This window comes from Microcebus murinus, chromosome 28 (genome assembly GCF_040939455.1).
Source record: "Microcebus murinus isolate Inina chromosome 28, M.murinus_Inina_mat1.0, whole genome shotgun sequence".
Taxonomy (NCBI): domain Eukaryota; kingdom Metazoa; phylum Chordata; class Mammalia; order Primates; family Cheirogaleidae; genus Microcebus; species Microcebus murinus.
Window position 1 is genome coordinate 14,880,622 of NC_134131.1, and position 12,944 is coordinate 14,893,565.

The 12,944-nt window shown below is 48.5% G+C and overlaps 1 protein-coding gene across 5 annotated transcripts in view; it reads left to right on the forward strand.

Moving 5' to 3' along the window:
* The first annotated feature begins 3,890 nt into the window (after positions 1-3,890).
* Positions 3,891-12,944, forward strand: part of IRAK2 (interleukin 1 receptor associated kinase 2) — a 50,278-nt gene continuing 41,224 nt past the window's right edge. The window contains exons 1-2 of one of the 5 annotated variants that reach the window (XM_012760609.2): positions 3,891-4,074; positions 11,482-11,664. In XM_012760609.2, coding sequence (XP_012616063.1) covers positions 3,981-4,074; positions 11,482-11,664 — 277 coding nt within the window. In that variant the 5' untranslated portion in view covers positions 3,891-3,980. The other 4 variants (XM_012760606.3, XM_012760607.3, XM_075998437.1 and 1 more) reach the window with 4 other exon arrangements.

Here is a 12,944-nt window from a genome sequence, read left to right on the forward strand (position 1 = left end):
GTCACTGGGCTAGAAATCACTGCATCAAGGATGCGAAATAGATATCAGTGTGGACACCGGCGTGAATTTTTTTAGTCACTTTCACATTTGGTCTCTATCCCATTCTTAGCACCTCCCAGCCCCACTCTCTGCCAGTCACTGGGCTGCCTGATACCCGTTCAATCCAGATTGAGTATTCCCTAATGCAAAAATGTGAAATCCAAATGCTCCAAATCCAGAACTTTCTGAGAACTGACATGACACCACAAGTAGAAAATTCCACAACGTACACAAACTTCAACACAAACTTTGTTTCACGCACAAAATTATTAAAATTTTTATTTTAAATTACCTTCAATCTATGTGTATAAGGTGTACAGGAAACACAAATGAATCTTGTGTTTAAACATAGGTCCCATCCCCAAGATATCTCATTATGTATATGTACATATTCTAAAATCTGAAAAATCCGAAATCTTAAACACCTCTGGTCCCAAGCATTTTGGATAAGGGATACTCACCTTTATTTCCCTTTTCTTTTGGCACACCTTTTACTCCCCCCCCCAAACAAAACATTTTCCTGCCCCTGCTCCTCATCATACACCCAATAGTCTATTGGCAGATCACAGAAAAATTATATATGCTTGTGATGGTCACCAGAAGGATTGGGCAATAGCACACTGGATAAGAGAGAAAAACCCACAAAACTTGTTTCCAGAATTCAAACCGTGAAACCTCAGGCAGTATAACTCTGCTTAACATACAAACAAATAACAATAGGTTCTCTCCCTGTCCAAGTAGAAAAAGAAATATTGTTTTGTTCCAATTGGGAAAAGTTGAGAGTCCTAGAAGCCTGAGGCTGGGCCCACAAATGTTAACAATAATAGCTATGATTACTGAAAGGCCCAGAGGAAGTCACGCTGAACCATTTTATCTTATAATAAATTGTGAAGAGTTAATTGAGCAAAGGATAGTCTAGCAGTTAATTTGATGAGGAGTGATATGAGGTGACAATTCTTCACTAGTAGAAGGCAGATCATTACGTAGGCCAAACCCAAGAATATGAGAAAGCATCAGTAGGTATTAATGGTGAGGGTTGTTACAGCAGGTCTGGATTACCCTGTCCTGGAGCAGCTATAGGGAGTAAGGAGGATTTTTTTTTTTAAGAGATGGGCTCTCACTACGTTGCTGAGGCTGGACTTGAACCCCTGGGCTCAAGCGATCCTTTTACTTTCAGCCTCTAGAGTAGCTGGCACTACAGGTACATGCCACTGTGCCTGGTTAATTTTTTTTCTTAATTTTTGTAGAAATGGGGTCTCACCGAGTTTCCCAGGCTGGGTCTAGAAATCCTTACTTCAGGTGATCCTCCCACGTTGGCCTCCCAAAGTGCTGGGATCACAGGCGTGAGCCACTGCACCAGTCCCACCACAATTTTATTTTATTGATTGATTGATTGATTGAGACAGAGTCTCGCTTTGTTGCCCAGGCTAGAGTGAGTGCCATAGCGTTAGCCTAGCTCACAGCAACCTCAATCTCCTGGGCGCAAGCAATCCTCCTGCCTCAGCCTCCCAATAGCTGGGACTACAGGCATGTGCCATCATGCCTGGCTAATTTTTTCTATATATATTAGTTGACCAATTAATTTCTATTTATAGTAGAGACGGGGTCTCGCTCTTGCTCAGGCTGGTTTCAAACTCCTGACCTCGAGCGATCCGCCCGCCTCGGCCTCCCAGAGTGCTAGGATTACAGGTGTGAGCCACCACGCCCGGCCCAACCACAATTTTAGATGAGTTCATCTTTGCTTCAGAAAATCTACTTTTAAGAATTTACCTTGGCCAGGCATTGTGGCTCACGCCTGTAATCCTAGCACTCTGGGAGGCAGAGGCAGGTGGATTGCTCGAGGTCAGAAGTTTGAAACCAGCCTGAGCAAGCCCCTGCCTCTACTAAAAAACAGAAATAAACTAATTGACCAACTAAAAATATATATACAAAAAATTAGCCGGACATGGTGGCGCATGCCTGTTGTCCCAGCTACTCGAGAGGCTGAGACGGTAGGATCACTTGAGCACAGGAGATTGAGGTTGCTGTGAGCGAGGCTGACGCCACAGCACTCACTCTAGCCTGCACAACAAAGTGAGACTTTGTCTAAAAAAAAAAGAATTTACCTTAAAGAAAAAAGCAAGCATGAAAAGATGTGTATATATGAAGGCTCACTGCAGCATTATATAGAATAGCGTAATACTGGAAATAAATGCACCGTGATAGGAGTATGGCCAAATAAAGCATAGTGCTCCTAAATAAGCCAAAAAGGAAAAAGTAGATGCTATTGGCTGGCATGGTGGCTCACGCCTGTCATCCTAGCATTCTGGGAGGCCAAGATGGGAGGATCGCTCAAGGTCAGGAGTTTGAAACCAGCTTGAGCAAAAGCGAGACCTTGTCTCTACTAAAAATAGAAAGAAATTAATTGGCCAACTAAAAATATATAGAAAAAATTAGCCGGGCATGGTGGCGCATGCCTGTAGTCCCAGCTACTTGGGAGGCTGAGGCAGCAGGATTGCTTTAGCTCAGGAGTTTGAGGTTGCTGTGAGCTAGGCTGACACCATAGCACTCTAGCCAGGGCAATAGAGTGAGACTCTTGTTTCAAAAAAAAAAACAAAAAGAGAGTGTTCATTTTCTCTTTCTGTCACAATGATCACATCCTATCAGAGAAACCAATAAAGATATTTTATTTAAAAAATCAAATGTGAAAAGCACATAAGTAGCTTTATTATTATTCCCCTTTCATCAGTCTTCCTTCCTGATTCAGCTTCCTGATATAATGCGGGGTTCTCAACTCTGCCTGCACATAACTATAATTATCTGGATGCTTTTAAAAATGTGGATGCCTGAGCCTCACCTCAGGATAATTGAATCTAGATTTCTGGAGGTAGTGCGTCTCGGCTTCTGTGGTTGTTAAAATCTCCCCAGGTGTTTCCAATGTGCAGCCAAGGTTGCAAACCACCAGCTGTAACTTCAAGGGAATTGAACATGAACAGCTCAAAATGATATAACTATGTAACTAATTACATCAAGTCTCTCGATAACTTTTTGTTTTTAATTTTTAAATTTTTTTTTAATTTTTATTTGAAGAGGTGGGAGTTTTTGAGGGGGGGTGATCAGTTTCCTTGTTTTTGTTTTTGTTGTTGAGACAGAGTGTCACTCAGTGTTCCTGGGTAGAGTGCAATGATGGTAGTCACCGGAAGCTCCAACTTCTGGGCTGTGAGCGATCCTCCTGCCTCAGCCTCCCGAGTAGCTGGGACTACCGGTGCGCACCACCACACCCGGCTGGGTTTTGTGGTTTTGTGCATTTTTACTTTATTTTTCTTTATTTATTTTAATAATTTATTTTTACTTATTTTTTTTAATACAGAGACACTTCACAAATTGCCTTTATGTTTTGTGCACTTTTATTTATTTATCTTTTTTCTTTTTCCCAGGCATTACAAGGACAGTTTTGTGCATAAAAACATTTTTTTTCTTTTGTATTCGGTAGAGACGGGGGTCTCAGTGTGCTCAGGCTGGTCTGGAACTCCTGGCCTCAAGTGATCCTCCTGCCTCGGCCTCCCAAAGTGCTGGGATCACAGGCGTGAGCCAGGGCGCCACGACAGCAGGTAATGCATAATAGAGGGTTTGACGCACGCATTATATATGTTGTGGTGCCAAAAGCACTGGATGGGGGCACAGGGCCTCCCGCGAGGACTGCCGCGGGATTGCCGCGTCCCTTCTCCTCTCTGGGCCCCAGTTTCTCCTCGCAGTCACGACCCTCCTTCGGGTCCGCCAGCCTCTGGGGCCAAGTTGGCGGGGCTGCGTCGCGCCGCCCGCGGCCGCCAGGGGGCAGTGGCGTGCTGACGCCCCGCCCACTTCCGGGCGGTGGCGCCCCGCCCACTTTTGGACTGCGCCGCCCCGCTGAGCCCGCCGGGCCGGCCGGAGACGCGGGCAGCGCGCGGCCGGCTCTTGGCAACATGGCCGGCTACATCTACCAGCTGCCCGCGCGCGTGCTGGACGACCTGTGCCGCAGCATGGACACGCTCAGCGAGTGGGACTGGATGCAGTTCGGTGAGTCGCCCGCGCCGCGCTCCCGCCTCGCGCCGGCCGCCCGGTTCCCCGTCTGGGCCTCGGCCTGGTCGCCTCGAGGGAGCCGTGTGTCCGCCCCTGCTTTGCCATGGTCATTGATCACAGCGAAACTGATTGATCACAGGGAAACTGATTGACCACAGGGAAACTGATTGATCACCGGGAAATGATCACAGGGAAACTGATCACAGGGAAACTGATCACAGGGAAGCATTGATCACAGGGAAACTGATTGATCACAGGGAAACTGATTAATCACAGGGAAACTGATTGACCACAGGGAAACTGATCACAGGGAAACTGATTGATCACAGGGAAACTGATCACAGTGAAACTGATTGATCACAGGGAAAATGATCACAGGGAAACTGATCACAGTAAAACTGATTGATCACAGGGAAACTGATTGATCACAGGGAAAATGATCACAGTGAAACTGATTTATTATAGGAAACTGATCACAGGGAAACTGATTGATCACAGGGAAACTGATTGATCACAGGGAAACTGATCAAAGTGAAACCGATTGATTACAGTGAAACTGATTGGTTATAGGGAACTTGATCACAGTGAAACTGGTCACAGGGGCAGGGCAGTTGCGAGGTGACAGGCCCTGTGCATGTCTACTTCAGTAGCCCAGACAGCCTATGAAATGCAAGCTGCCTCCCCGCCCCCTTTTATGGATGAGGCAGAGCAACTTGCTCAGGTGGAACTGCCTGGCTAAGGGGCAGAAGGCGATTTGAACCCAAGCCAACTCCTTGATGTGTTTTGATTGTTTGCGCCTGATGGCTGGCTGAGAGGCTGCAGGCGTTGTCTCAGATGCCCAAGTGAAATCTGCGTTCCAGCCTCTACCACCTTCTCTAGCTGTGTGACTTTGGGCCAGTTTCTTAACCTCTCTGAGCCTCAGCTTCTTGATCTGTAAACTCGAGATGTTCATTATGCTTTTTCATAAAGTTGTGAGGAATGAAAATACTGTATAAAAAGCACAACACCTAGGCATTAGATAGTCTTACAAGTCATGAATGAGTGTTAATTATCATTCTTAGTTTCATGGTTTAAGTCAGGGTAATTAGTGCCACTTAACTTTTAAAATAATGTATATTTTTATTAAAGTGTTAGATTAAGAAATATACCATTTGTACAAGAGTATATAACATATGTACAGTTTAAAAACTAAAAGAAATGAACATGTATGTGTTCTCCATCCAGTTTGAGCAAATGTATATTTTAACTAAGTGGTTCTCAATCACAGGCAATTTTTCCCCCTGGGGGGGGACATTTGCCAATGTTTGGAGACACTTTTGGTGTTTCTAACTTGGAGCAGGTAGTAAGTAGACACCAGGGATGTTGCTAAATACCCTACAACCCACAGGACATCCCCCCCACAGAGAATTATCTGGTCCAATGTATCAATAGTGATGAGGTTCAGAAACCTTGTTTTAACCTCGAAGTAACAAAAGTAATATGCCCTTAGCACAAAATACTGTGGAAAACAACAGTAAAATAGCTTAGATTCTACCTCTCAGCAATAACTGTTTTTTTATTTTTTTTTTTTTTGAGACAGTCTCACTCTGTTGCCCGGGCTAGAGTGCCGTGGCGTCAGCCTCGCTCACAGCAACCTCCAACTCCTGGGCTGAAGCAATCCTCCTGCCTCAGCCTCCCGAGTAGCTGGGACTACAGGCATGTGTTACCATGCCTGGCTAATTTTTTCTATATATATTAGTTGTCCAATAAATTTATTTCTATTTTTAGTAGAGACGAGGTCTCACTCTTGCTCAGGCTGGTTTCGAACTGACCTCGAGTGATCCTCCGGCCTCTCAGAGTGCTAGGATTACAGGCGTGGGCCACCACACCTGGCCTGCGACTTTATTTTATTTATTTATTTATTTTTATTATTATTTTTTAGTTGGCCAATTAATTACTTTCTGTTTTTTTTTTTTTTTAGTAGAGACAGGGTCTCGCTCTTGCTCAGGCTGGTTTTGAACTCCTGACTTTAAGCGATCCTCCCACCTCGGCGACTTTATTTTAAATGTTGCCTGGGCAGTGGACAAACTGTGTGTGTGGGTCTTGTTCTCATTTTTTCCATGTTGGTCCAGCCTTCAATTGTAAATGCCAGGACAACTTCTGTTCCTAGGAAATTAATTTAGAAGACACACCTATGACTTTAAAAAACAAAAACAAAAAACCTAGCTTTTTTGAGATATAATTCACATACCGTACAATTCACTTGAAGTGTACAACTCAACGGCATTTAGTATATTCAGAATTGTGCATACATCTCCACAATCTTAGAACATTTTCATTTCCCCAAAAAGAAACTCCGTACCCCTTAGGTGTCAGTCCCAACTCCTTCCTCCAATTCCCCCAGCTGTAGGCATTGCCTGTTTCAGACATTTCATATAAATGGAATCATACAATATACAGTCCTTTGCGACTTCTTCATTCAGCATAATGTCTTCAAGGTCCGTCTGTGCTGTGGCATGCATCGCCACTTCATTTCTTTTTATTCTAAATAATTTCGTTGTATGGATGTGCCACATTTTATTTATTCACTCATCAGTTGATGGACGTTGGGTTGTTTCCACTCTTTGGCTCTTATGAATAATGCTGCTCTGAATGTTTGTGTGCACGTTTGCTTGTGTGTGTCAGGGTGGCAGTCTGCCCTCAATTCTTGATGACCAAACTGAGTGTCAAGTCCAGACTGTGGTTTTGGAAAAATCACCAGCAGGGCCAACATGGCGGAGTAACCCCAGGCAGGAAGCAGTTTTACAAGCGCAGCTCTTTCTCGTAGAACAAAATGAGACTGTCTCTGCGAGTGGAAAGAGACCAACTCACTCTCTCCCTGGCTCCTCGGATCATTTCCTTTCATTGGCCCTGAGTGCAGGGGCGGGCTCCTGGGAGGTGGGGGGTGCTGTCAAATGATCAGCTGGTGTTTCTAAATGCTGCCAGGACTGAGCCATGGCATTCCCATTTGTGAGGAATATTCTCTCTTCCCCAGATGTAGCAGTTGCTTAGGATATGATTAAGGGTGGGCCAGCACCTAAACGGAGGGCCCGCCCTCATCCTTCTCCCAGGTGGAGCAATTGCTCGACACAGCACCAAAGCAGGGCACCCTAACCCTAGAAGAGCTGGAGACCCCAACTGCCTGCCTAACACGTGGACGTATGTTTTCATTTCCCCTGGGTATACAGCTAGGCATGGAATCGCTGGGTCACATGGTGACTCTTTTTTTCTTTGACAGAGTGTCACTCTGTTGCCCGGGCTAGAGTGCCGTGGCGTCAGCCTAGCTCACAGCAACCTCACACTCCTGGGCTCAAGCGATCCTCCTGTCTCAGCCTCCCGAGTAGCTGGGACAACAGGCATGCGCCACCACGCCCAGCTCATTTTTTCTATATATATTTTTAGTTGGCCAATTAATTTCTTTCTATTTTTAGTAGAGACAGGGTCTCGCTCATTCTTGCTCAGGCTGGTCTCGAACTCCTTCCTGACCTTGAGCAATCCGCCCACCTGGGCCTCCCAGAGTGCTAGGATTACAGGTGTGAGCCACCGCACCCGGCCTCAAATGGTAACTCTTATGTCTAACCCTCTGAGGAGCTGTCCGACCGTTTCCACGGTGGCTGAACCAGCACTACATGAGGGTTACAATTTCTCCACATCCTTGTCAACAGATGTTATTGTCATCTTTTTCTTTCATTTTTTTCCTTTTTTCTTTTTTTTTTTCTTCGAAGGGCTCAGTGTCTGGCTCTTACTGTCATCTTTTTGATGCTCACTGGGCAGGTGTGAAGTGGCATCTCGCTGTGGCTCTCGTTTGCATTTCCCTAATGACTAACGCTGCTGAGCGTCTGTCCATGTGCTCATCACCATTACAGGTGTGAGCCACCATGCCCAGCCTGCACATATTTTTATATCTGTGGGAAGAAGTCTGGAAAATTAGATGCCAGGATATAACCGGTGGTTTCCTCGGAGTCTCCCAAGTGGAATGATCACGGGAACTCTGATCTCCTGTTTTCCAGATGTTCTGCCACGACCAGGTGTCCTTCCCCTGCCAAGGACAGAGCTGTGGGCATAGCAGGAGCCTCGGTGGTCCTGAGACCTTGACTCATCGCCCAAGACTTCTGTCTCATCTTGACCCTGTTTAAAGGGTCGGGTTAAATGCTGATGGGTCAACAGTTTAAAACATGTCACTTTCATGGAACTAACATGTCCAAACCTCACACTTTAATTCCTATTTCTCCTGCATCACGAGCGAGGAAAGTTCAGCCCACGCAGGGTCAGGGCGTTGGCTTAGTTCCCTCGGCCACCAGCCACCGGCCACCAGCGCAGCCCGGGCTTCTGTTTTTCCCGTTGCATCACGCTGCCTCCAGAGGGTGGGAGTGCGTGCGGATGAATAATAGCTCAGTCGGGTTCATTGGGGTCCCGTGGGGAAGGGGCGTTCCTTCCTCTTCCCTCTGCTCTTTCCTGTGGGCCGCTGGAAGCAGCCCCCAGCCGGGCTGACCTCACTTCCCACTGCCTGGGAGCCTGGTCTGGGGTTTCCAGTGACTAAAGCTGCAACTCGGGAACTTTCCATCCCAGAGGGCACTTCTTTCTGTCTGCAGGAAGCTGTCGCAAGCCGTTCTGTCCAGGGGGGAGGGGACCTCTGCAGTCAGATCACATGGCTCCCTCCCTGGCCCTGAGGCTTCCTGTGGTCCTCTGTGGCTCTCGGGGTCGAGTCCAAACCCCAAATCGCGGCATTTAGTGGCGGGTCTTCGTTTTACGTGGCCCAGCTTCATGTTTTGTGCCACCCTGCGCCACGTGGCCCACCTGTGTTTGTATGTTCTGGGCAGAAAAGCTCCGTGGAATTTTAGGTTACTGAACACAGTTGCTTTTTTTTTTTTTTTTTTTGGAGACAGTCTCACTCTGTTGCCCCGGCTAGAGTGCCGTGGCGTCAGCCTCACTCACAGCAACCTCAGACTCCTGAGCTCTAGCGATCCTCCTGCCTCAGCCTCCCGAGTAGCTGGGACTACAGGCATGCGCCACCATGCCCGGCTAATTTTTTCTATTTTTAGTTGTTTGGCTGATTTCTTTCTATTTATAGTAGAGATGGGGTCTCACTCTTGCTCTGGCTGGTCTCAAACTCCTGAGCTCAAGTGATCCTCCTGCCTCGGCCTCCCAGCGTGCTAGGGTTATAGGCGTGAGCCACCTTGCCCGGCCAACTCAACACGGTGTCTAGAGCTTGTCCCAGCCTGGCACACAGGCAGCTTTGCTGGTGAGCAAATGAGTGATTGGTGTTCACATCCCTTCCCCTGATGTGACTGCTGAAATCCTGGAACTGAAGCTTGATTACTTTATTCCTAGTTCTAAAAAAAATGCCTCCCTCACTTCAGTAAACTCAGTGGAGTGCTGGCCTTGAAAACACCATTCATGAAGAGCTGCGACGAGCCAGCAGATGCGCGGTATAGTGACGATAAGAGCAGGAGGCGGGCCGGGCGCGGCGGCTCACGCCTGTCATCCGGGCACTCTGGGAGGCCGACGCGGGAGGAACGTTCAAGGTCTGGAGTTGGAAACCAGCCTGAGCAAGAGCAAGACCCCGTGTGTACTAAAAATAGAAAGAAATTAATTGGACAACTAAAAATATATAGAAAAAATTAGCCGAGTGCAGTGGCGCATGCCTGTAGTCCCAGCTACTTGGGAGGCTGAGGCAGGAGGATTGCCAGAGCCCAGGAGTCTGAGGTTGCTGTGAGCCAGGCTGACGCCACGGCACTGTAGCCTGGGCAACAGAGTGAGACTCTGTCTAAAAATAAAAAATAAAAAAAAAAAAAAGAAATTAATTGTCTGACTAAAAAATATTTAGAAAAACTGAGCCAGGCATGGTGGCGCATGCCTGTAGTCCCAGCTATGTAGGAGGCTGAGGCAGGAGGATCGCTTGAGCCCAGGAGTTGGAGGTTGCTGTGAGCGAGGCTGACGCCACGGCACTCACTGTAGCCCGGGCAAGAAAGTGAGACTCTGTCTCAAAAAAAAAAAAAAAAAAAAAGAGTAGAAGGCAAAATGTTTCCTCCAGTGTAGCAATAACTGTGTCCACGGCCACAGCGGTGCAGAGGTGTGACTCTTGGAAAGGGGAAGTACCCCGGTCGCGTAGGAGGGCGGCAGGACACTGTGTGACTTTTTGTCCCCCTGTATTTTCCTTGTTCTCTTTAGTGAACTGCCATTAATTTTGTGGTGAAAAGTGGAAAGGAAGAATGCACTATTTTTATTATTGTCAATAGTGGTTCCTCGAGGATTTTGTCTAGTACTTCAGAATTGGCCAAGTGCTTCTGTATCCCCGGGCTGTGTTGATCCTTATCACAGTTCTGGGAGGACTGTGGGGTGTGGGTTCATGCGTCCATTCATTTATTATGTACCTACTTAGTTCCCCGCAGCAGGGCGGGGGCTTAGCCCAGGAGAGTGGGCTGCCCAGGGCGAAATGGAAGGAGGCCCTTATCCTCGGGGTCCTGCAGATGCGGGGTGGGGGGCTTACAGTGAGAGCCTCCTCACTCTTGGCCCCCAGGGGCCTTCCTTGGCTCGGCCTTGTGCTGGCACCACCCCTGCTCTGAGCCCAGGCACTGTGCTGGGTTCTGGGCCTGTGACATTGGATGACACAGGTAAAACCCTCTTCCTATGTGGGGTTTTCCGTTCTAGAAGAGGAGGCAGGCGGAGCTTTGTGGCCCACTGAGGCTCCCATTGGCGAAGGGACTGCTGACAGCAAAGGAGCATTAAAGCTCAAGGCTCACCCTGCTGTCCTGTGGTCTTTCTCCCAAGCCTCCCGTGGCAGCCGAGTTGATATTTACGTTCGTGTGCCAGTTCCCATGGGTATTTGGCAGACTCAGTGTTATGTCATACTGTGTTTCCCCGAACATAAGCCCTACCCACAAAACAAGCCCTGGCAGGATGTCTGAGCACCTGCGCAATAGAAGCCCCACCCCGAAAATCAGCCCTAGTGATGGGCGTGGCTGCGCAGCGTCTGCACAACCCCTGCGTGTCGTCAAGGAGTGGCCCTTCTCATCTGCCCCATCGTGACAGCTGCTATCCCAGAGGTGATGGGACAGGTGTGGGCAGCCCCCCCAACAAGGTTGGCTCCCCCTGTCGGGTCCTGGCCACCCTCTGCGTGCTGCCAGCTGAGGCTTTGAGGGGAAAATAACACATGCCCTGACAATAAGCCCTAGGGTGTCTTCTTGAGGAAAAGGAAACATAAGACCCTGTCTTATCGGGAAACACGGTAACTCGGGGCCACCTGTGGACCTCAGCCAACCGTGGTGTTTCTTGCACGGGTGGGCGGGCGGGGAGGATGCCCCGGCAAGGCCGGGCTGGCGCGGGGCCCCGCGCTCCCGGGAGGACTGCTCGCGACTCTAAGCGGACCCTCTCGCCTGCCCGCAGCCTCCTACGTGATCACAGACCTGACGCAGCTGCGGAGGATCAAGTCCCTGGAGCGGGTGCAGGGCGCGAGCATCACGCGGGAGCTGCTGTGGTGGTGGGGCATGCGGCAGGCCACCGTCCAGCAGCTCGTGGACCTGCTGCGCCACCTGGAGCTCTACCGCGCCGCCCAGATCGTGCTCAACTGTGAGTAGCCCCGGCCCTCCTGGCAGACCCCGTCGTGCCCCTGGGCTGTTCTGGCTGAGCTCTCTGGCCTTGAAACCTTTTTTAATCTTTTACTTTACAAAAACCCTTTATTTATTTATTTATTTATTTATTTATTTTTTTTTTTTTTGAGACAGAGTCTCGCTTTGTTGCCCAGGCTAGAGTGAGTGCCGTGGCGTCAGCCTAGCTCACAGCAACCTCAAACTCCTGGGCTCGAGTGATCCTTCTGCCTCAGCCTCCCGGGTAGCTGGGACTACAGGCATGCGCCACCATGCCCGGCTAATTTTTTATATATATATCGGTTGGCCAATTAATTTCTTTCTATTTATAGTAGAGACGGGGTCTCGCTCTTGCTCAGGCTGGTTTCGAACTCCTGACCTTGAGCAATCCGCCCGCCTCGGCCTCCCAAGAGCTAGGATTACAGGCGTGAGCCACAGCGCCCGGCCTATTTATTTATTTTTGAGACAGAGTCTCACTTTGTTGCCCAGGCTAGAGTGCCATGGCGTCAGCCTAGCTCACAGCAACCTCAGACTCCTGGGCTCAAGCGATCCTCCTGCCTCAGCCTCCCGAGTAGCTGGGACTACAGGCATGCGCCACCATGCCCGGCTGATTTTTTCTATATCTATTAGTTGGCCAATTAATTTCTTTCTATTTATAGTAGAGACAGGCCTCTCACTCTATACCTCTCACTCTTCATCAGGCTGTTTTTGAACTCTTGACCTCGAGTGATCCGCCAGCCTCAGCCTCCCAGAGTGCTAGGATGACAGGCGTGAGTGACCTCGCCCGGCTTTTACTATGGCTTTGATTCCTCAAGCAAGGCACTTCTCCTTTCTGCATATTGTGGGTTTTTTTTTTTTTTTTTTTTGAGACAGGGTCTTGCTCTGTTGCCTGGGCTAGAGTGCCGTGGCCTCAGCCTAGCTCACAGCAACCTCAAACTCCTGGGCTCAAGCGAGCCTCCTGCCTCAGCCTCTCAAGTACCTGGGACTGCAGGTGCATGCCACCACACCTGGCTGATTTTTCTAGTTTTTGTAGAGACGGGTCTTATTCTTGCTTAGGCTGGTCTCGAACTCCTAACTCAAGTGATCCATCCGCTTAGGCTGCACAGAGTGCTGGGATTACAGGTGTGAGCCACTGTGCCTAGCCTTTTTTTTTTAATTAGGAAAAAAGGAGCTATAAAATCCCTGTCACTTGGAGGTGACTATAGAGGGCATATGAGAGGTATTTTAAATTCATCATTGCAGCTGGTCAAAGCTTCTTTCCTT